Source organism: Microtus oregoni, unplaced genomic scaffold (genome assembly GCF_018167655.1).
Source record: "Microtus oregoni isolate MIOR12 unplaced genomic scaffold, Mior012 000062F_ref0000492, whole genome shotgun sequence".
NCBI lineage: Eukaryota > Metazoa > Chordata > Mammalia > Rodentia > Cricetidae > Microtus > Microtus oregoni.
In genome coordinates, this window is record NW_024543872.1 from 3952701 (window position 1) to 3978234 (window position 25534).

General features: G+C 39.3%; 1 protein-coding gene across 6 annotated transcripts in view; it reads left to right on the forward strand.

Annotated features, from left to right (window-relative positions):
* Pde1c (phosphodiesterase 1C) overlaps window positions 1-25534 on the forward strand; it is a 455584-nt gene that overhangs the window by 386445 nt on the left and 43605 nt on the right. For all 6 annotated transcript variants that reach the window (XM_041640294.1, XM_041640289.1, XM_041640290.1 and 3 more), the window contains exons 16-17: window positions 7912-8115; window positions 12039-12116. In XM_041640294.1, the coding sequence (XP_041496228.1) occupies window positions 7912-8115; window positions 12039-12116 (282 nt within the window). The remainder of the gene's footprint in view (window positions 1-7911; window positions 8116-12038; window positions 12117-25534) is intronic.

The following is a 25534-nucleotide window of genomic DNA, read 5'->3' on the forward strand; positions in this document are numbered from 1 at the left end:
GCAAACTTGAATCTCTATGCCTATAACCCAATTAAAGTCATTGTGGAGGTCTCACCTTTGAGGTGTGGTCAAGTCCTCATCATATCCCCACTTCCAATCCACATTTAAATCCAGGGGCTGATGTTTCAATGCACGTAAGCCAGGGGACAATCAACTCTAAGTCCTAGCAGTAGGTTCTGTGGTCCCCACACTGGGTGGAGAGAAGCACCCTGCAGGGTTGTTTCAAGGGCCCAACACTGACTTGCCAGCAATATACTGCAAAAACCCGTGCAGGTAAGGCAAGAGGTTTAGATCTATGGTTTTCTTGGAGCATGACTGAAATACTCTCATTTGGGGACAGATGTTGCACCCTGAGCTATGGAGGGCATCAACAGCTGCTGTATATTTTAATTGTAAGCACTCAGGGACCATTCAAATGCCTCAAGCATTTAAATCCTCCCTGTTGGCAGGCTACTGCACTATCAAAAGAACACTCTCCCATGATCATTATACTTGGACATCCAATTTCTGACAAAACACAATTTAAAGAGGTCATTCAAAATCATTTGCTTGCAATTATCTTTGTTACTGAAATTACCTTCTGAACTAATCACCTGGGGAAACATTAGGTGGTGTCCTTTCAAAGGGACGGTAAACACCTCATTGTTTTAAAATGCCCTAGCTTTGCAGCTAGGGATACACAAAGTATTTTAAGAAGTGTGAAAGGACTTGTCTCTAACTGTGCTTGGGTGGAGCCTTCAGGAAAACCTTCAGTAGATAGAATTTGAAGGATGCTGGAATGTGCCTGACCATATTAGAAATGGGTGCAGAAGGGGTGAAGGGGATGCCCACAGGGCAACACACTTATAAATGAAGCCTGAACAGTGGTATGTATGTGTAATTCCAGTCATGGGGAAGAAGAGACATATTGGGGCCAATTGAGTCCTGGCCTTCAGCTGCTCTTCCCTGTCTAGAACCTTCTAATTGAAGTTACTAGAAGCTGTGCCTAGAGGATCAGAGGATGGGATTTCCACCTGTTGGCCAATGACTGTAGGGTATTTAAGCCTTCATGGTGCTATTACAGAGGGGCTTTTGTACCAGCGATTAGAGGTCTGTGTGTCAGTCTGTCTCTGCGTGTGTTTCCTCAACCTCCAACCCCTTGCCCAAAGCTTGCTAACTGGATTCTAGCGCATAGAGCGCAGACGGGGGCGCAGTGCGCAGCAGAGACAGGCTGCTCACTTGAATTCACTGCCCAGCCAGCCTATCCCACATAAAAAAGCTGTAGGCCAGTGAAAGACCCTGTCTTGGGGGTAAAAAAAAAAAAAAAAGATGGCATAACACTTGAGGAAAACACACACACACACACACACACACAAATGCATACATAAACACAAAAGAAAGAAAATGTGCACACCTGATGGTTGAGAAATCGGACGCTTAAAAAAGGAATCCCACAGAGCCTAGGCAGTTTGGATGCTCAACTTACTAGACCTGGATGGAGGTGGGGGTTCCTTGGACTTCCCACAGGGCAGGGAACCCTGATTGCTCTTTGGGCTGAGGAGGGGCGGGACTTGGTTGGGGGAGGGGGAGGGAAATGGGAGGCGGTGGTGGGGAAGAGACAGAAATCTTTAATAAATAAATAAATTAAAAAAAAAAAGGAATCCCACACTAGCTCAGAACTAAGAAATAGACAGGCATCTATTAAGGAGTAAAACTTACAGATCAGGATTTTCTGCATGAACGATGCCTGAAGATGCGATCCAGAACAAAACCGAACCCAAGAAGCCGGGCCCAGGGGCGCAGAGAAGAACCAGACGCGCTTCTGCATCGTGGTAAATAGTCTATAAGGCCACGCTCCTCTAGGTGGGTAGTTACTAGTTGTAAACCTTCACGCAGCACACACCAAAGCAAAAGGAACAAGGCTCAGCCCCTAGGAGATATATATATATATATATATATATATATATATATATATATATATATATGCAGTTTGGTTATGGAGGACATATTTAGCTATCAGGGAAATGAAGACTTGAATCCCGACTTGCACAGTTTTATTCTGGGACGTTCCTTGAGACACCATTCTGGACATGGTCCCGTACATTTCAGAGTTATCACCAACTGAACTATACTGAAGAACATACAGAAAGCATTGGGAACAGAACTTGCCCACGTGGTGCTTGGCAGGAAGGAGCTGCTGTTTAAACACAGTGGAGAGGAAGCCTGACCGTGTGTCGCAGTGTTAAAACTCTGGTTGTGACAGTGACAGTGTCAACTCAACACAGCTCACACTTTCTGTCTCAGAGTTGCGTGTTCACCGACCGGCTGATGTGAAGGAGAAATCTGGTTTGCAGTTACGTTGGTAATGGTCAGTTTGAGTAAATAATCCCAGGCTGTTTTTTTTTTTTTTCACCTCAAAGGACTCTAATTTTAAGAAAAGTTGCCTTCTATGGACATTTGAACACATATTGTTAGAAAATAAGATAAAGTTTAGGTTATGTTATTCAGGCTGAATTACAAAGTTGTGTAGAATCTATGCTAATTAGGAAAAATGTAACCAACACTTTGTGTAGTTTTCTGGGTTAAACATCATTTCTACCTTAAATTTAAGGGTATAATAATTAATATTTATAATCTATATTTATTAATTCCCACCCAGTATTTAATACTTTTTGCATGTTAATTTCCTGCTAATGGAATAATGTGTGTAGTTCATAAATGCTGTACTATTTAAATATACGTGAAGAAGAGAATAAATTCTTTTTACCTTATCTAGATGTCAGTAACTCTGGCCGGTGCTTTGAACCAATCTAGTTTTGCTCAGCTGTGTATACAGATAGAAATCAGTTTTATAATACAATGACACTTACATTCTATTTTTTCATACCTTGGACATTTATTTTTTTACTGATGCTGAGTAGTCTGATGCAATGTCTGGGATACAATCATTGAGATATTCCTCCATTACTAAGTGTTAGGGTTCCAAGTCATTGATGCATGTAATAAAGTTATCAACATGAAAGTTCAAAAGAATCTAAGGGATTCTTCTGACAACAGAGACAAGAACTTTAAATTTTTTTTATGCTAAATTTCTTCCTGGCCTTTTTTTTTTAAAAAAAAAAAATCAAATTTTCTCCTTCAGATGCAATCACAGTGAAACTGCCCATTTCTCTCTACTGCCATTTCCCATTAGGGTATCCACATTCTTATTGTTGAGTCATAACAATTTTTATATCTTAAGGATAATATTTTAGTTGTCAAAGTGTCCTGCTGTTTCTACCCAGCCCTAATCTGTCATGTGCCATTTGCCTTGCTGAGTCTCTAGTTATACTACCTACATTTACTCTCTCAAAAACATCATTTCTTTATTGGACAGTGAGTCTCAGTAAATGAGATAATGTGTCACGTGTGATTCTCCACACTTGCTGAGACATTGATTTTTGCTTGCTTATCAGCACTCAGCTTTTGTTGAGTGTTTTGCCTGTGTATATATATTTGTACTGAGTGTGTGTGCCTGATGCCCTCAAAGATCATAAAAGAGAATCAGTTCCCTCAAACTGGAGTTTGAGGTGTTGGTAGGCTAACATGTGGTGCTCTGGGAGCCACAGAGCCAGTGAGCCAGTGAACCACTGAGCCACTGAGCCACTGAGTCAACTTTACAGCCCAGCACATTATTTCTAAATGATTGCACAGTTTTTATCTTTAACATTTATTTCTATTTTAGCAAGAAGGTTTGCAATTTATCATATACCATTGACACATTTTTCTCTGTTTTGGATTTTTGCTATTGACTGACATTTTCTATCAGCTAGTGTACATAGGAAGCTGTTAAAAGGACAGCTTCTGAGCTCTTAGGTGCCCTCAGTGCCCTCCATGTTTCTGTATGGAGCATAATTGAGAGATTTTATGTATATATGCTTATGTCAACCAGTTAGATTCCTATCTCTTGTCTCATGTTCCTATTCCCATCCTGTCCCCCCACCCATCTCTCTGTCTTTACTGTTTAAGTCAGCAGCTCAGAGTAGATCTATAAGGTCATTCCTCACAGAGGACATTGAATAAAGACGCAAGTGTATTTTCAAGACTGTATGGGCATTCAGTGTGAGCAGCCCCAAAGCTTGTGGGAAGAGCATGATTTACAGATCCCAAGGACTCTGTCACACCAGAACTCTTGAGCTGCTTTCTGTTGGTTATTTTCATATCTCATCAACCCAAGATAGGATGAAAGAGGAGCAAAAGAAAACAGATCATAAAGATTATAGCCTACACATCAGGAAGCCTTGGGATACCAAGGAATCTAAATCTAAGACCTGATAAATGACTTCCTTATATCCATGCCATTACTGGAACATGCAGTCTGTACAGACTGGCAGAGTCTCACTGACCTGGTCTCGCTTGTGCACAGAAAGGATTCATACTGTGGGATAGGCTCATATCTGATTTGATCGTGTTTTAAATAGAGCTATCATTTGTTAACTTAAAATAACTTTTCCATGTCAGCTACACTGAGCAAATACGGGTTTGCATCAGGAATGTTCCCTCCTCTTCTTCTCAGTTGTTATTCTACATCTCCCATGAAAAATTGGTCTGACTCAGTTGTCAAATGAGTTTTTCTTCTAAGATAATATTGTATGATCTTCCATAGTAAAGTGCAATTTAACAGCTTCCAGCTTTATTTAAATGCTTTTCAACTTGGAAATCTTTTGAGTGTTGGAAGTTTGCCATGCACTCAGTAACGCAGTAATGAGTCTCTGAAGGTGGCCATAGCTAATCTTCTCTGATAGTACATTCTAAATATAAATGGCTGCCTCTCCTTGGTTCTGTTTTCCTCTGTCTAATAAATACAGTCATCTTTTTAAAAATATAATAAAATATGATAAAACAAAAGCTATCACGTTGAGTTGGACAAGACAAACAAAAGAACCAGCATCAGAGACTCACTTGTTCTTGCGTTCAGGATTCCCATAAAACACTAAACTGGAAGCCATAATACATACACAGAGAACCTGGGGCAGACCTTTGCAAGCCCTGTGCATGCAACCTTAGTCTCTGTGAATTCATATGTGCATTGCTCATATCGATTTAGGGGGCTTTGTTTCCTTGGTGTCCTCGGTCCTCTTCTGACTCTTCTTCTGCTAGTTTCCCTGAGCCCTGAGTGGAGGGATTGATGGAGACATCCCATTTGAGGGTTGAGTGTTCCAAGGTCTTTCACTCTCTGTACATTGTCTGACTGTGGATTCTGTATTTATTCCATAATGCTCAGGAGAAAGTTTCACTGATCTATGAGTATAACAGGAAAAAATAGTCATCTTCTTACTTACCTTGATTGTTAAGGAAGGTAATGTTTGCACAGCATTACTTTCAGAATTGGACCAGAGAGTCTGTATACTTGGGTGTTGTATCAGTCTAAGGTGCTAGATTACCCTGATAGTTCCTGTAAATCGTGTGCATGAGCAGCATCTCATGACTTTACCAAAACATTCAGCAGCACATAATGCATGCTATGTATTATGCCAAACAGCAATGAGTGTGATATTTGCCCTATCCTCAAAATGCCTAGGGATATAAGGAAGCCTGAATGAATGTCCTCCCCACAACCCTGTGCTTGGCATGTCTACATTTAAGGGTGTTCTTCTACCTTTTTTTTTTTTTACGTTTTTGTGGAAGTCAGAAGTCATACAGTGCAAGGTATGGATATGATTGTTATTTGTAAAGAAATATTTTATACGCTTTCACTGTCATTTTTAAATGCATCTTGTTGAGGGGAAGAATATTATGATGCACTGAAAGGCTAATAGACTTGACATTGGAGCGTCTCAATACTTTCTATGTGCCAAAATTTCCCAGGAAACATTTGAGATATCCTATCCTAATCCCTCTCCTTGTAGAATCTGATTATATTTGCTTGAGATGAGGCCAGGTCTTGGATTTGGATGAGAGAATGGGTGAGTTATCACATGGATGGATTGCTGGATCAATGAAATGATGAATAAAAATGTCATGCCGTGTTAAAGAAGACCCCTGGAATAAACAAGTAGAAAGGTCTAGAAAGTAAGAATAAAGCTAGGCATCATGAACAGGCACAAAAATGCATGTCATAGAGCTGTGTGAACCCACCAAACTGGGTCAGAACGGGACTTGGAGTGCTTTAGCAGCTAACACAAAGGAAAACATAAGACACACCGTCTCTCTGGGGCTCACTGGATTAAAGCAATCATACTGAATGAAAACCGTTCAAAGACTAACACTAGACCAAGGGGAAGACAGAGGCCCCTAGTAATGAGGTGAGGAGTTTTTCACTCATCTGTAGAAAAAATGCAATAATGCTTTTCCTAGAAGGGGTTGATAATGTCAGGAGTATCTTTAGAGTGAGCTCTGTGGGCCAACCCCTAAAACTTACAAGGGGTTTGGCTGTTTTAGGGGCCTTTTTTATGTGCTGTTCTCTAGAGTCCAGACCTGCTAGGCCCTACAGCCTCCATGATCTGATCTGTACCTTTCCTAGGTCAATTGAGCACTTTATCTATGACTAACTCCTTGCCAAATCTCCTTCAGGGAACAGTTCAACATGGATGAACACAAGGAGCATGTTCCTCGTATGGCATCCATGTTGTTTAGTTTCTACAGATGATTTTCTAGTTGGCATCTCATCACTTGGTCAAATTCTATCTTCTCAAGAAAAGCTTCTTCACGCCTCTGTTTAAAGCCACCTCTTGCCCTGTTGCCCTGTGCTGACTGTGTTCCATCCTGTCCTGTCTCTCTGTATCCAGTTTTTCCAATAAGCCTTCAACATTCAAACTTAGCCATTTGTTTACTCAATTATAAGGTTCTCCGTGGTTCTGTCATGCTTGATGTCATATCCCCAGTTTTTAAAATTGTTCTTGGCAATATAGCTGCTCAGCAAGTACCAGCTGCATGAATGAGTCAATCTTTTCATAAATATTTGATATAAGTATGCACTTACACTGTATTTTCATTAAGCACATAGTCAGTCAATTGTGTTAGAAATAATATGGATAATCAGTCAAAGGGACGACCCAGAGCAGATTCCTGACCAAACTGAAGGCTCCCCCTCATACTGAGGACAGTTGAATACCTTGGGATTGGGGACTTGCTTTTAGTTTTATGAGGTTTAGCCTACCTCTTCCTAGTTTTAAATTCACAAACTCTGGCTTGATTTTGTAGTCTTCTAATGATGATTATTTCCCCTGAATTTTTGTTCCATACTGAGTTGTGAATGTTTAGGTTCTATATTCTAAGCAAATCTCATAAAATACCACATATGTGTATATACATAGTGTATAAATACATATATAATGTAAAATACCATATATATAATACCATATATATACATATAAAATACCGTGTACATTTATATACACGCATATAAAAATACCATATATATACGTGTGTGTGTGCGTGTGTGTGTGTGTGTGTGTGTGTGTGAGAGAGAGAGAGAGAGAGAGAGAGAGAGAGAGAGAGAGAGATATGTGTCTTACTGTGGTTGGAGGAAGTGTGATCATGTCTCTTAGTCTTCATTTTCATACCCATAAAATAGGGTTACAAACTAACTTTCAGGATGATCAGAAACAACCTTTGAAGACTGCTGAGCATTGTATCTTGTATGAGGGCACATTCGCTAGAGGTTATCAGCAGTAAGAACAGCTTGCCATCACGGTTGCGTTGCCATTGTTATGTTCTCCCGGCCCCCTTCCAACTCACTGCTTTCAGATGTGATCTGTCTTATTGATATGCTAAATACACATGCTAGTCTGACTTGAGTTAATCAAGAATATATCCAACACTCTCAATAGACCACTTAGGTCTTTTTACTGTACTAGTTTCCCATGAACATTGTTGTTGATTATGTTTCCAAAAAGGTCATTGTCCTAATGGTAGGCCTCTCCTTCTCTTTCCTCATTGCTGTGGATGCAGAAGAGAAAGCTAAGAAGGAAGCTGAAGAGAAGGATCGCCTGGCTGCTGAGGAAAAGCAAAAGGAAATGGAAGCCCAAAGCCAAACTGAACAAGGCAAAGCTGAGAAGAAGACATCAGGAGAAATGAAAGGTCAAGTCAGTGGAGCCCGTACAAACAAGGCGAAGAACCCCAAAGGCGACAAGGCAGGAGAAAAACAGCAGAATGGTGAGAAGGGACTGCCTGGGAAAGGCTCTTTGGGGGTGACAATGATGTGACAAGCAGAATCTGGTGACACCCTCCCTTTGCTGGCAGCTCCCATGGCTCCATGTTCCTCCATGGATACAATCAGGACCCTATCCTATGGCCACCAGCTTAGCTCCACCTCTCTGGCCTTTCCTGATGCCCTGGAGATTCTCACAAGGGATGCAAATTCCTAAGAACAAGCCTGTCCTGGATTGATAACTTCCAAAATGAGTAGAGAAAAGTCAACCTTCCAAATAAATACCCCATCCCTTTAACCAGGCCAGGCTCCAGTCTGCAGGAGACCTGTTCCCAAAGTGTGTGTCTGGACCTTCAAATGGCTAAAGCACACACAGTAGGTGACCAGTCAGCCTGGTTTGGCTGTAGTTGAAAATCTTCCCTACAGATTTTCAATTCTAAAATCCAAATGGTCCAGGCGAACTGAGGGCAATGAGCCACCGACACTTTCAGACAATTGATGGGTTCTTGTATTTAATACAATAAACATTTATTGACAACTTTCTGTTAAACTCTATGTTAGTCTGAGGGGTGTAGGAATGGAAAGGGTAGAGGAAACCTGTGATGTTGTGGGGAAATAAACACCCTCACACCCTCACATATAATCCTAAAGGAATGTGTACGTGATGCAGAGGTGAGGGATGGTAGAGTAGCAGATAAACTTCTCAAGAGTCCTACACAAAGGAAGAGGTTGCAGTGGGTAGCTGAGGTAGAGAGAAGAGTAAAGAGTCTGGGGTGTCTTCAGAAGGGGATGGTTTCTGATTTTCAGTGTTTTAGTCTGAGTCAGGTTGGGGAAAGGCTTTCAGCTGGAGAGATGGAGAGATTAAGGTGTATGTCCTGACAGGGAACCAGCTCCACTGTTACAGATGGGCAGGGAAATCTGTTCCTGAAGCTTGCAAATGCCAGGCTCTGACCGGATAACAAGGCACCTTTGCAAACAGATCTGTGTTCAAGTCACAGTCTTGTTGCTCCTCTTTTCTTGGAGATCTTAGTTAAAATATATAACCTTCCCCTTCTGTGTAAAGCACATATAAAACCTGTTCAGAGCTCCAGCCTCTCGTGAGTGTTCAGTAATAATCAGGGTAGACAAGCCAATGAGAGACTCTGCCTCAAAACACAAGGTTGATGGTGCATGAAGGATACACAGGCTAAGTTCTGGCCTCCACAGGTGTGTGTGCACACATGTGCATCCATGTACATGCATATACATACACATTCACACAGGTATGCATATAGATTCTAACGTAGATTTAGTTCCATGTTACAGATGGGAAAATTAAAACTCTGACATTAAAAGACTTAAGCACTCATCAAATAGAAATCCTTGGGTTTTGGGAATCCCCATTCTCTGTTCTATAGCCAACTCTTGCTTACTGTCTGCCAAGCCCAGCACTGTTAGGAAGAGGTGGGGATCAGAGGAAGGTCAAACCCTGACACTGTGCAGAAGACAGGGGATGGTACATGCTTTCTGTAATGGGCCAGATGCTAAATCCCTTTGACCTCACAGTCCGTGTACTTTGTGTCACAGCTACTCAACATCATCCTCAGCTAAGGACAGTTCTTGAACACCTAAGTGATGTTGTAGCCAAGTAGGATTTTTTGTGGACAATGGAATTTGAATACAACCTAATATTCATGTCATATGCTCATTTCTAATCAGCTATAGGTATAAAAGTTAGTCTTACTGTGTGCATCACACAAAGCCAGGCAGTGGAGTCATGAGGCCTAGTTTCCAGCCCTTGGTGTAGTTGTTAAAGGATTCTACATATTCTATAGAATATATCACAGCCAAAAATAGCCTCAAGTTATCCTACTGTTACCATTTCTTCCTAGCAAAGGAAAAGACCTTTAAGATGCAAACAGCACTGGAGAGCCTGAAATCTAAAGTGTGAGCACACAGGAAGGCTGCAGACACAGTGGGGAAGAGCTGGGCCTCTGGAACTGGACCCATTCATGCATCCTGTTATTTCTTCCCTGGAAGTGTTGATACTTGCCTGGGGCCAACTCCCTGTAAATCAGCTCAAGCACAGTCACTTTATCGGAGCATCATTGGTCCTTATTCAAAACCATTTTCTGACAGGTAGCTTCAGACAGACGGATAGTCACTGTCAGGTGGATGATGCAGATGTAAGGCTAGGGTAGACAGTGAGGCCAGAGTTATGGTTGAAACATGTGCTAGAGGTGGTCCCCTGGGGCAGCTTTTGCTCTTCTGGCTACAATGCTGCCTAGGGATGTCTCCATGTGGAAAGCATCCTCCAACACTAGGTGAGCTGGTAGCTCACTGACGTGCCGAAGGAGTCTGTGATGCGTTCTCCACTGTGGATCCTTCACACTGGGGTTGTTGTAAGATGCCAATGCAGTGATTATGTGCAAAGCACTTGACACACTGCAGCACCTACTGCAAAAGAATGAAATTCTTTACTCGTACTTATCCTGCCACCTCAGCTCGCTGCAAACCTTACTGCTGGGATCTTATCGATATCGATGCTGTGATTATGTAGAATTTGAGTAAAGATATTCCTGGCTGTATGAGGGTGAGAAAAAAAGGTGCCATTAGTAAAACTAGTAACAAAAGTATCAAAGACTTGGGAATGAGGCTGGAACAAGGCACCCCTCCGTTCTCATCAATGTTACTCCATTTATAAAGCAGATCTCCTTTGGTGGCTATTCTCAACAAGGGGTAACTCCTTGGTCCGTAGCAGGCCACATGGGCAATATTCGTAAGCTGTCTGTCTCGGCCACACACATTCAACTATGTTGTTGCAAAATGAAACCACGACAGACAATAGGTAGATATGGGTAAGTCACCTGCCGAGCATCAGTAACATGTCGTTGACTGTAATGGGTGGCCTACCAGATTGGACCATAGCTTGCTGACCCGTAGTTTTGGCGAATACAGGTATGTTTAAATTTGCGTTTTGGTACTTGATTCACACAATGGTAAAGTTATTTGGTAGAGAAGAGAGTCTGACTTGTTCAGATGATTGCCTGAAGGTCATGTGCATTTTCCTTTGGTTATCAACACTTTGTCTATTCTAGCCCAGCCTTGTTTTCACAGACTTCTACGGCAGCTGTAGATGCCCACTTCCTCGGTTGTCCTTAGGATCACTTTGTTCTCTCTCTTTCATCATTGAGTTATGTACATTCTTTACATATGTTTGCTCACCTTTGTGAGAATAGTATTTTTAACTTTGAAAAATGATAGTTTGACAAGCCCATTAATTTTTTTTTTTTTTTTTAATTTTCGAGACAGGGTTTCTCCGTAGCTTTTTTGGTTCCGGTCCTGGAACTAGCTCTTGTAGACCAGGCTGGCCTCGAACTCACAGAGATCCGCTTACCTCTGCCTCCCGAGTGCTGGGATTAAAGGCGTGCGCCACCACCGCCCGGCAAGCCCATTAATTCAAATAACACAGGCAGCTCTATCTTAGGATAGGGACAACTGCCTTGGAGCAGTACACATGTGTTACATTTAGCACTTAAATGGCTTGAGTGCATCTACCCACCATCCTGTAGGCACAGTAGACATTATTATTCCCATTCTGCAGACAAGAAACTAAAACATAACTATTAGTTAACATAGATAGCTATCTATTAACTAGTATAGCTTACATGAATTCCAGATTTTCCCCTACTTCACAGCCGAACAACAGAACTGAGTTGTCTTTCTCAGAAAAATAGCTTTGACGTAAGTACAACCTTGTTGGAGCGGATATTCTAGTTTTCGTTTCTGACTGTCACCCGATTTTCAGAACCTATCACAAGGCCACAGATGATACTGATGCCAGGGTATGTGCTCCCTCACGCCTCTGTGCTGTCTCACCCTGACAGGTTGGAAGCTTTTCTACCTCCTCAGCTGCACACACTCACTTTGTCACGCTTATTGTTTGCAGGTGACTTGAAAGACGGGAAAATTAAGGCCGACAAGAAGGATCACTCCAGCACCGGAAATGATTCAAAGAAAACAGATGGTAAGAGTGTCATTCTCGTCACGGTTTCCATAGAGTGTGCGACGGCAGCAAATGTGTTAGCAGGGCTGTTAATGTGTCCTCACATTCTACCCTGAATGAGGCCTCATTGCGGTAAAGAGCACTAGTCTCTCGGCAGCAAGTCGCAAACGCCCGCTGTGTCTTCCTCTCCAGTGTACTGTCTCATCACAAATGTTTTCTGTACACCTCCTCTTCCTTCCTGATGTTCTCTGTAGCAGACTTCGTAAAAAAACCCCTAATTCTAGACTTGCTGACCGCAATCCAGTAGACAAACACGCATTGCTCATCCATGAGCTTGCAGCCACCGATGGCACAACATAAATAGGCTATGTTTAATGTTTTCAGTTTTTACATTTCTTATCTTGAATAAGTTATTAATTTTGCTACAAAAGAAACATGAGAATCTGTTCAGTGTCAGTCTGGGAATCAAAATGTACTTTCTTAGACTCCAGTTTTTAGGAGCAAGAACAAGTACTGTAGACAGTGAGAATGCAGGATCGAGGGGAATGATCCTACAGAGTCCCAAGGGTCAGCAGTACAATGCGCATCATGAATGAGCTTGCAGTGTAGAGAAACTTCATGAATGAATGGGCCTACAGTACAAAGCATTTAATTAATGAGCCTGCAGTGTCGTGAATAGGTCTGTTATGGGATGGATTTCATGGGTACAGCTTTAACTTTAAACCAACAACATTGTACTCATCTTAAAGCTAGGAGTGGCAATTGCATTACCCACTCCACCTGGGCCTTGTAGATGGTGCCATCTACCCTCATCTGTCATACAAATTTCATTGTTTCACCTGTAACCCCGCCTCCTTCCTCATCACCTCTTCATGCATGGGCATGATATTCAGATAAAGCAGACTTTTAAGAAGTGGTGTTTGTGAAGGGCGCCATATTCTTTGCATTTTGTCTCCCTGATGATATCCTGTTCAATAAGATGTATGTTAAATAGTTTGGATAGAGTATCTTTGAAGAACAAATTCTGGGTAATCAAATTGAGGAATAAAAAGAAATTTGAGGGTGACAATTTTAATACCTATTAAGAGGTTTTAGGAATGGATTTGCCCAAACCACATTGTATACTCACCTGAAGTTCTCAAAAAATAAGTAAAAATATATTTTGAAAAAAAGAAATAAAAAGAAGTTCAAGGTCATCCTTGGGTTCAGAACCATCCTGGGATACATGAAACAAAGTTTCAAAAAAAAATAAATGGAAGCTGAAACAATAGCTAAGCAGTTAAGACCATTTCTTGCTCTTGAAGAAGACCAGGCTTTGATTTCCAGCACCCACATATTGGTTCACATCCATATGCAATTCCAGATCCAGGGAGAAGGCATCTTATGTCTTCTGGCATCTCCAGGTACTTCACAGATGTGTCCCGTACACATCTTTGCAGGCAAAACAACCATACGCATAAAATAATAAAAATAAAAATAAGATTGAGGGAAGGTATCAGCCACTCTTGCTATGGCCATAATGGCACCCGTCTTTACTTTCATATGTAAAACTTTGTATTTAAACTGCTTGTTTTTAAAAGCAATCAGAAAACTCGCTCCAGGTGTCTTAGCATATAATACCTAGGGAACTCACACCGGTAATTTCTCACCAGCTTGCTCGTGCAACCAGAAACTGCTTGCCTACTGAGTGAGCCCTCCTTGAATAATTGTGACTAAGAAGTGCATTGTGCAGAACTGAAATGCAATACAAAATGGTGATTTCTTAGCTATACTCCCAATGAGAAACATTGTTCAAATACCAGAGGCTCTTTGTCAAATATCATCAGACCAAGTCAAGGCAACCCAGCCCAGAAGTTGCTCTGTTGAGGAACAGTATCGTCTTAAGGTCAGGACTCAGACACCTGTCCCATCATGCATTTAACAACTGACCATGCTCCACTATTTGAGTTCCTACAGCATGAAAGCCTAGAATCAATCAAGCCCCTAATTTTTAACATGGAAGCTTGAACATCACAGGGTAGCATCATCATCATCATAATCATCATCATCATTGCCATCTTCATTGCTGAGGAGCAAACCCGGGGCCTGTGCATGCTAGCCAAGGGTTTTAACAACGAGCTGCCTCCCAATCTTCATTTTGTGGCTTTTTTAAAGAACTGGCATGATTCCTTTACGTGTGCATTGTAAGCTAAACTTGATCATCTTCATAAAGCTTTGTTTTAACTGTGCCCTTAAACTAAATTATTCCCAAGTTTTAAAAAAGAATTAAATTGATTGGTGCAGTGATTAAATAAGTTCTAGGTTCTCAGGAACAAATAAGCAGAAAAGGTGATTGTTTTGTGAACGTGATTCTTGATCCTGTTCATGAACTGTTACAATGAGCTGGCTGCAGTAAACAGTGACAAGCCCTGCCCTCTGTCCCTGTCATCCACCTATGACACCAACCTGCAACTGACTCAAAAGGAACCCAGTATGCCTCATGCTTATGAGCTTGTAGGAGGCTGAGGGTTTCATATCCTTCACTGTTGCATTGGAATCAGCAAGACTTAGAGCTTTGGAGACTTGATGCTATTTTCATTCAAAATCCTTACCAAGACTAAAGCCACTTCTTGGGAGGATGAAGTGGATAAGAATTTTATAATTTTGACTTATCCTTTCCTTTTGGTCATTACCCTCTACTTGGAGAATTAATTGAAAGGAATATATAAATCAGTACTTAGGCTGACTGAAAATACGGAAGTAATATTAGAAATATTTTTTAGTGGCTCTTATTGTATTTGATAGCCAGGGGGAATTGATGGAGCTTCAAAGTGACTTTCCTTCCATCCTTACTTTTGAGATCCACTGGAGGCTGTGAGATGGAGTATCCTGGTCTTTAGAATGCACCTGCTAGGAAGAGTGAGACTGGGCCCTATTATGTGGCTAGTGTCCTGGCAACAAGATTGTCCTGCAGCATCCTTTTGGTCTCCTGTACAGACAGATGTGTTGCTATCTTCTTCTAGTCATTCTTAATTGTTTTCTTGGTTCTTAATCTTGGAAACTTTGCTGTCTTTAAGCAGATGTTCTCTATTGTTTTGCTTCTCCTGAGAGGTCTTCTTCACTGTATTGGCACAAACTCTGTACTCTATAAGTGTGCCTTCAAATCGTTATAATTGGTCTTAATAATAAGAACCCAGATTCGGATATCAGAGTAAATGCTGAAAGATCAGAGACACAAAAGAGCAAGCCACAACCACCTCTAACCTCAATACTTCTCAGTCAGAAAGGGCCAGGCTCCCATCTCTGCCCAGCCTTATCACTTCCTCTCTCTCTGCCCAGTCATCACTTCCTCTTTCCTCCTTCCAAGTGCTGGTATTAAAGTGTATACCACCACAGCCTGACCTCTACGGTTAACTAGTGGTTAACTCTGCATTCTGATCTCCAGGCAAGCTTTTTTCTTTGTTGTTACTTTTTTCTTTTTTATTAGAACACAAACAGAATATCACCACATTTCCCTTTTTGTCAAAGATATAACAAGGTTATAACTAATATAAGAAAAACTATACACAATAAGTACAATAACTATATATGATATATACAGGAGATAAATATATTAACAATATCTAGTCCATAAACATTTGACAAGTTCAGAGAAAATACTCCATTATCTATCCTATTTTGGCAAGTCCAAAGTGTTGTACCTAATTCACTTTCTATTCCGACTTGCGTTACCAACCCAGAATTATCTTTTTATGTTTCTCAACCTCATACACTTTACATTTCTTCAGTGAATTTATTTTCTCAATCTTGTAACAAGAACCAACTATAACTATAAAGTCTTCAACTCCATCATAGACCTGAGAAGGAAATAATATTACCCGAGTAAGCAGGAAGTGCAAGCAAGCAACTTCCAAAACTGTGAGACATGATAGAAACAGCTGGTTGCCTGGACAGTCACCCGCAGTTCCTCTGCAATGTTGGAGCATTCATCTTCAGATTTTAGGCCTAACATATCTGGTAGACTTTTCTGTGAAGCAGGATATTCTGAAAGATGTTTCTACCTTGTCTTGGCAAAGTTCAACACTCACTTTCTTTTGTGTTATGCTTGTCCAGTTTAGATAGCATATTGTCAACAGTTGAGGCAAGGCTATTATCTTGCCTGGTGGCTTATTTTTACTACAAAAAAAGAGTAAACTCCATATGAAGTTTCATCTATGCTCATTGTCTTTTCTGAAGTAAATTGGTGCTTCCAGGAGTAGACATGCCTTGTCATAAAAAAGAACCTATGTTATTAACATATCTTAAATGTCATTTTCTGTAGATCTCTGAAGTGTTTGAAGACCTCCTACATGTCTACCTAAAATATATCTCTGTTTGACTTTGAAAACATACCTAACAAGATTACAAGTTTGATTGTAATAAGTGACTAACTATGCATTTCTTTACTATCCTAAATAGTTTGTAATAATAACTTTTAAGGGACTAGAAATTTACATTAAATTGTTAGATGACCTTTATAGGTACAATAACTTGAAGAACAGTAGAAATATATGCATAGTATGTTCTAACAAAAACAACCTTAAATTTATATCAATATACAAATTCCAAATCAATGTAAAATATTTAAAATTAAGTAGTTGCTATTTTTGGTTTAAAAATAGATTTAATAATCTACCTTCTTATCCTACTATTTCTATAGCATATATATAGTATAACAAAAATAGCAGGCCAGAATGACAAAAGTCTGGGAACTCTTGCAGTTTCCCAACCTTTTCTCCCATAACCAAGTTGGCATTGCTGTAGCTGGGATCTAGAGTCCTTTCTAATTAGTTTAAAATTAGCTCTTACTAACTTCATTGTTCAGCTTATTTTCAGTACTCTGCACTATTGCAATTCCACAAAGATAAACATTCTGAGGTTATTTTCCACAAATACCTAAGCTCATCCATATATATAATCTCATTTATCTATCTATCTATCTATCTATCTATCTATCTATCGATCTATCTATCTATCTGTCATCTATCACACACATACATATAAATATTATATATATATATATGTTACAGGAGGGAAGTATGTGCATTCTCCTCAGAGGATAACACTATTTCTTGCTTTGGGAAAGTATCTTGCTATAGATTTCTATGCATTGAAAGAAAAAGTAAACTTATTTCTCAGATAAATAAATTGCCCTTAGCATAAAAGAATCCAGCATACTTGTGGGTTGTTTTCCATGAGTGCAAAGCAACCAAACATCTGGAGTGCTCTGGGTCCCAATTAAGATAACTCATTATGACAGCACATGTTCTGACTAATGTCCTATTCCCTTAGCCGTTTGTCCACGGAAGCTCCTTTGGCCTAATTAAACAAACTGGCAGTGACTGAGCACTGCGCTTTAGCATGAAGAAGCATGGGAATGGTTGTTCTTGAAAGTATTATGCAATCTTCTTTTCTCAAGTACTTTAACTAATGTCTAAACAACTCCCATGTCCCTGCCAGTGAATGGAGGGGAGAGCTGCTATGTTATTTCAGGGGCTTGCCATGCTCCAGGACAGTGCTTCACTACTGAGATTCTACTCGACTGTGTTGCCTAAACATTTTTATTTGTATGCATCTCTGTTGCTTTCTAATTCAGTTTTGAATCTATTCTGTACACTGACCAAACAGTAAGAGTTTCTGTGAGCTCAGTTATGCAGAAATCTGTTTTTGTTGTTTTGAGGCTGGCTTTTGGAAAGCCTGTGTACCAATATGGATGGGAGTGAGAAGGGGGCAGATGGAGACTTGCAAAATCTCTGCTTATTTTAGTGATGGCCTTCCCTCTTAGGATCAGGGAAACACAGGGCCTGTGCTTACTCATGGCCCTAGCACTGATGAGTCATGGTGAATCAGAGCCATCAATTCTCTTGGAACTAACACCCATCGCAGATCAATGCATTGTGAATATAATTTTAGACTAAAACATGGTAGATTCATTGATTTTCCCTTGTAGACTTTGTGCCTTGCAAGTTTATAACCATGATGAATATACTATATATATATATATATATGTGTGTGTGTGTGTGTGTGTGTGTGTGTGTGTGTGTGTGTGTGGTATATGGAAGATTAATGGGTTTAAAAATTAAATTGTGTTATAAGAAGAAAAATATCTGGAACCCATTCATGCTTTTGGTCCAGTTACTTAGAACCCAGCCTCTTATCAAGTATCTCTGTAGTTAAAAAATCAAACAAACGCCTATTGCATGTTCTTTGTTGAAGACAAAATTCAGTATTTTTAAGCAACTTTACCCTGCAATTATTGATATATAAACTTTCATTGTTTCATTTTTTTCTTCTTGCCATTTCATTACACTCTTGATATATTATTATATTTCTTAAGGAGCCTGGCTTGACAGAGAAAATCAAAAATATATTTGTTTTATATTTTTAATTAAAATATAATTATTTCAACTCCTTTCCCTTCTTCCCTCCAGCCCCTGATAGGTCACTTCCCTTCAACTCCTCCCATGTTCCATCCCACTCTCAAATTAATAGTCTCTTTTACTTTGATTATTATTATTACATATGTAAGTGTGTATAAATGTATAAATACAACCTGCTAGGTCTATTTTTGTTGTTTGTATGTATATGGTTTCATGGCCAATAATGTTGTATTAGGCTGAGAACTTATTCTTGAGAGACACCAATTCTTCTCTCAGAAGTTTCTAGTTGCCTGAAGTTTTGTCTAAGAGTGGGGCCACATGAGCTTCTCCCCTCTCTGTGTTGGCACAGCTATGAACACTATAATTATTCAGGTCTTGTTGATGTAGCCCATTCTAAACGAGGCAATCATGCTGCAGATTTCCTGGAATTCTGACACTTACAGTCTTTTATTACCTTTTCTGTGATGCTCCCTAAGCCAGAGATGCAGGAACTGTGCTGCAGATTTGTCTGTTGGGGCTAGGCACCCTACTAACCATTGATCTTTGCATTGTTACAGTTGTGGTTTTCCATGGAGAGTCTATATTTTCTGTAAAGAGAAGTTTCTTTGATGAGCAGTGATAGCTACACTTACCTTAGGCATAAACATAGAATTTAGAATTTAGTCTAGGAATTATGCTGTTATATCAAGTGGCAAGTAGTACATTCTGTTCTATGATCCATGATCTCATTACCTATGGGTAGCTGGTTAGACATCTAAGAACAGGCATGATTTTCCTCATGTTAAGTGCACCTCCAATCCACTTAAACCAATGTTGGTTATCATCAGTATGTGAATGTCACTATTGTACCTTGCCATAATGGTCGTTGTTGTGGTTCATAGGTGTCACAAGCTGAGTAGGACTGTTTAATGCTTCCATTCCTTGGCAGTTTCATAGTACTTTCTGGTACTGTGGAGGCTAGACTGGAGGAAATAGGCTTTCAGCTCAGATCCAGCCTGGAATAATCCAAGTCCTGTGTCCTAAGTGTGTGCTGTATCCAGCAATAGGAACTTATAGTCAACTTCTGAGAGATATCCAAGAGCAACAGCAATAACCTTTATTTGGAGAGTCATCTGGACGATCCTGGCCAGCCACATGAGAAGAGGCTCTTGTGGCTGGTACTGAGATTTTGGATAGTTTGTGTTTTTACAAGGCGCATTGTTTGCCCAAGTGCCATAACTTGCTCTCTCTCTCTCTCTCTCTCTCTCTCTCTCTCTCTCTCTCTCTCTCGGTGTGTGTGTGTGTACATGTGTGTGTGTGCAAAAATATAAAATGATTCCATGAGACTTTGTCAAACAACCTTGGTTCTATTTGTTCCTCTTTCTGCTTCTGTATTGACCTCCCTTCTAGTTCTGGTGGTCCCCTCCTTATTTTTCTATTTCCCCTTTAATATCATCTGAATCCTGTTATCGCCCTTTTCAGCATCCCCATGGTCCCTTTTTACTTCCCTGGCTTCTGTGGTAATTCCATATTATATACTTTCATCTGTTTTTTTTTTTCAAGACAGAGTTTCTCTGTGGCTTTGGAGCCTGTCCTGGAACTAGCTCTGTAGACCAGACTGGTCTCGAACTCACAGAGATCCGCCTGCCTCTGCCTCCCGAGTGCTGGGATTAAAGGCATGCGCCATCATCGCCCGGCTACTTTCATCTGTAGCTTTGGAACTAGGTATCACAGATGAGGGAAAAGATGCAATGTTTGTTTTTCTAGGTCTGGGTTACCTCATCCTATATATACATTTCTAGTTCCATCTACTTAACTTCAATTTCGTGATTTCATTTTTCTCTACAACTAAATAACATTCAACAAATGTAGAGATGCTGTACTTTCACTATGCATTCATTTGCTGAAGGACATTAGGCTGTTTCCATTTCCTTGCTATTGTAAATAGGATGTCTATGAACAGTGCTGGGCAAGTAAGTAACTGTGGAGTAGGATGTTGATACTTTCGGAATTCTGCCAAATACTGGTATAGCTGGATCATATCATAGATTTATTTTTAGTTCTTTTTGGACCATTCTCCATGGTGATTTCCAGGGGGTACACCAATTTGCATTCTGATAAACGGTGAATAAATATCCTCTTTCCCGCACAGCCTCTCTAGAATTTGCTGACAGTTGTTTTGTTTATCTTATCCATTTTGACTCGGGTGAGATGAAATCTCAGTGCTGCTTTAATTTGCATTTTACTAATTGCGAAGGATAATGAACACATTTTGAGGTATTTCATAGACATATTTCTTTCTTCTATTGAGAATTTTATGTTTAGATCCCTGTAGTAGTTTAAATATAGTTGGCCCTTAAAATAGAGAGTTACCATATTAAGAGGTGTGGGCTTCTTGGGGAAAGTGTGTCACTATGGGGACGGGATTTAAGGCCTCCTATGCTCAAGATATGTCTAGTTCAGTTTACTTCCTGTTGCCTTTGGATCAAGATGTAGAACTCTCATTTCCTTCTCCAACACTGTCTGCCTGCACGCTGCCATGTCCCACCCTGATGATAATGGACTAAACCTCTGCCAGCCTAATTAAATGTTTTCCTATATAACTTCATGTTCTGGTCATGGTGTCTCTTTACAGCAATAAAAACCCTAACTAAGACAATCTCTAACCATTTCTTAATTGGCTTATTTGTTTCTCACATTCTTTTCTTTGAGTTCTTTGTATATTCTGAATATTAATCCTTTATCAGATATGTAGCTGATAAAAATTCCCTTCCATACTCTTGCTTTTTTATTTGATTGTTTCTTTAGCTTTATATAAGAAGCTTTTAATTTTATGAGTTCCCATGTGTTAATTGTTGGTCTTAATCTCTGAGAAAATGGAATCCTCTTCAGAAAATCCTTTCCTGCACTTATATCTTGGCAATATTTTCTTCTAGTGGTTTTAGCATTTCAGGTTTCAAAGTGAGGTCTTTGACCCAGTTGCAAATAATTTTTGCGCAGGGGTATAGGGATAAATATGGGACTAAATTTGCTCTTCAGTATGTGGCATCCAGTTATCCTAGCACCATTTGTTGATGATGCTTTTTATAAATATCAGATGTTTGTAGTTTCATGTACTCACGTTAGAGTCTTCTATTTTGTTTCATTGGCCTATGTGTCTGTTTTTTTTTTTTTTTTTTTTTTTTTTTTTTTTTTTTTTTTGGTTTTTCGAGACAGGGTTTCTCTGTGGCTTTGGAGCCTGTCCTGGAACTAGCTCTGTAGACCAGGCTGGTCTCGAACTCACAGAGATCCGCCTGCCTCTGCCTCCCGAGTGCTGGGATTAAAGGCGTGCGCCACCATCGCCCGGCTATGTGTCTGTTTTTATATTAGTACCATATTGCTTTTATTACTATAGCTCTGTAATATGTCTTGAAGTTTATCTCAAGACATGTTATTGTCTTTGATGCTATCTGAACTTGTTGGTTGTTCTAGAAGTTTTCTGGTCGAATTTCTTGGATCGCTTATATATAATGTCATGTCATATGCAAACAGTTATAATTTAACTCCTTTTCCTATCTGTATCTCTTAGTTTCCTTCTATTTTCATATTGCTCTGGCAAGTCTTTCCAGCACTATATTGAAAAAAAAATGGGGATAGTGAACAATCCTATCCCATTCCTGATTTTAATGGTATTGCCTCACGTTTTTCTCAATTATGATGATTTTTGGCTGTGTGTTTGTCATATATTTTTATGTTGAGGTATGTGGCCTCCAGGCCTATTTGCTCTAGATATTTTATTAAGAAAGCATGTTGGAGTTTTGTCAAAGGCTTTTTCTGCATCTATTGAGAAAAACCAAGTGACTTTTATCTTTAAGTCCATTTATATGATTGCTATATTTGTTGACTTACGTATGTTGAACATACCTGCCTTTCTGGGATGAATTCAGTCTGATCACAGTGGATGGTCTTCTTGACTTCTACCTGCATTCAGTTTGCTAGTATTTTATTGAGGATTTTTGCATTTCTGCTCATCAGGCATATTAGTCTGTAGTCTTGTTTGTTTGTTTGTTTGTTCATAACTGTGTCTTTACCTGTTTGGGTATTAGAGTAATGTTGGCTTCATAGGATGAATTTTGTATTGTTTCTCCTGTTTATAGTTTTTGAATAATTTAAGAAGTATTGTAGTTCTTTGAAAACCTGGTACAACTCAGCTGTGTGAATTCATCTGCATGTGAGCTTTTTAGCTTGAAGGCTTTTTATTTCTTTCCAATCTCATTCTTTGCTGTGGAGCTGTTTAGTTTGTTGTTATCTTCTTGGTTGAACTTTGGTAGCTTGAAGACATCAAGAGATTCATCTACTTCTTTTAATTTTCTATTATTTATTTATTTATTTATTTTCAAGACAGGGTTTCTCTAGCTTATTGGAGCACAAGCTTTTAAAATATTTTCTGATAACATTCTTTCTTTGGTGTCTGTTGTAATGTTTCCCTGCTTAGTTTTGATTCTGTTAATTTGGTCACTATTTCTCTTTTGGTTAATTGGACCAACAGTTTGTCATTTTTATCTTCTCAAAGAACCATTTCTTATGATTGCTGCATTGTTTTTTTTATTTCTATTTTATTTCTGCTTTGATTTTTTATTATTTCTTGCCATCTACTTAGTTTGGACTTGGTTTGTTCTTGCTTTCCAAATTCTCATGTTAAGCCATTAGTTTGTGTTTTCTTTGATTTTTTAATGTAGGCACTTAGGGCTATAAATTTTGCTTGTAGAGATGCTTTTAATCTGTCCCTGGAGTTTTGTTGTTTTGCATTTTCATTTCCACTTAATTTCAAGAATATTTCGACCTCTTTCTTCTTTAACATATTCATCACTCAGTAATAAGCTGTTTAATTTCCATGAGTTTATACACTTACTAGAGTTGTGATTATTGTTGATTTTAAATTTTATTGTATAATGGTTGGCTAGTACACATGGAGTCATTTCAATTTTTCTCCGTCTGTTAAGGTTTGTTTTGTGTCTCAGAACGTGGTCTATTTTAGAAAAGCTTCCATGTGCTGCTGAAGAGAATGTATATTGTTTAGTGTTTGGGTAGAATCTTCTACAGATATCTTTTAGGTCCTTTTGTTGCAAAAGGTCGTATAATTTTGATATTCTCTGTTTATTTTTGTCTGGATGAGCTATCTATTGGAGACGGGAGGATGTTGAAGTCACTTAATATTATTGAGTTTGTGCTATGTCATTGTTTCCATTAGTATGCATTTCATGAAACTGGATGTGCCAGAGTTTGATACATATGTTTAATATTGTAGTTTTTCTTGATTAATTGATCCCTTCACTAGGATGAAGTGCCCTTCTTTGTCTCTAGATTAGTTTTTGTCTGAGGTCTCTTTTGTCAGATATTCGGATGGCACGCCAGCTTGCTTGGTGATCCCATATGTTTGGGATACTTTGTTCTATGCTTTTGCATGAAGGTTGTCCCTGTCTTCAAAGCTCAGATGGATTTCTACAGACAACAGAAAAATGGATTTTACTTCTTAATCCATTCAGTTACTTTTGAGTGGAGGGTTGAAGCTGTTAATTTTATAGTTTTATCTAAGGTGTATGATGGTGTTAGTTTTCTTTTCTCTCTTTGGGTTCTCAAGCCATGCGTTATGTTTCCTTAGTTATAGCTTTGTTTGTTTTTGTTGTAGAGTCTCTTGGCTGTGCCCAATCCTCACTAAGTTCAGGGTATCACTTTCAGGATTCTATTTAACATTATTTTTGCTTAGATATTATTTTATTTATGCTGTGAATTTTTTTTGTTTGTTTTTTGAGACAGGGTTTCTCTGTGGTTTTGGAGCCTGTCCTGGAACTAGCTCTTGTAGACCAGGCTGGTTTCCAACTCACAAAGATCTGCCTGCCTCTGCCTCCCAAGTGCTAGGATTAAAGGCATGCATTACCACTACCCGGCTTTAGTGAAAAGTTTTTATTTCTTCTTCAACTATGGTAGATATTTTTTCTGGATACAGCAGTCTGGGTAGTTCAAGACTTGCAGAACATGGTGTGCATTGTTCCAGGCTCTTCTGGCTTTCAGACCTTCCACTGAGAAATCAGCTATGATTTTGATAGGTTTTTATTTAGATGTGACTTGTGTTTTTTTTTCTTGTGCAGCTCCCAATAATTTCTCGTTATTCTGCATATTTAGCATTTTAACAATAATATGCCTTGTAGAGTTTCTTTTCTAGTGTTGTCTAGTCAGTTTTCTGTGTTTCTTCTCTCTGTATTGGTATATATTTCTTTAGGTTAGGAAAGTTTCCTGTTAAAAATCTGGTCTATGACATTATCTTGGTATTCTTCTCCCTCATCTATGCCTATAATTTGAAGGTTTGATCTTCTTGTCTCACATTTCCTGCCTGTTCCTTTTTCTGTTCTTTCTAATTTTTTTCATATTCTCCACTTATTTGGTCTAGATCTTCTGTTCTGCCTTTTAGTGCTGATATTCTATCTTCTGCCCAATTCATCCTACCTGTAAAACTTCTCACTGAGATTTCCAGTTGGAATACTAAGTTTTCTCAGTTCTGTCTTCATTTCATCATGTTTTCTCTTCAGTATTTCTCTTTATCGAATTTTGTTTTCAAATATTGAATTATCTTCATAATTTTATTCAGGTGTGCATTTATGTTTTCTTGGACATCACTTGGGTGTTTATCCTTATCTTCTTGCAGTCAGTCGATAAGATATTTGTTCATGTCTCCTTTAAATTCCCTTAATTCTTTGATGATGTTTATGTTTGTCTTTCTAAAATCTGTGCCCTGATGTTCAGCTACATGGTTGTCATGGAAGAAAACTTTTATGGGTCTACTGGGTTTGTTGAATGTATAAGGTTTTTTTTTTTTATTTGACCTGGGCATGTGGTAATCTTTCTTTGGTTGAATGTCTGAGTGAAAATCTATCATGCCTAGATTGGAGTAGCGCAGAAGCTATATGTTTATAGCTAAGCCAGGTAAGGTTGGTGGATAAGCTGTTTAACCAGACCAGGCAAAGCGCCTCCTTAAGCACAGGACTAGAGTGTGGCGTATGTGTGTAGAGATGGCATCAGGTAGAG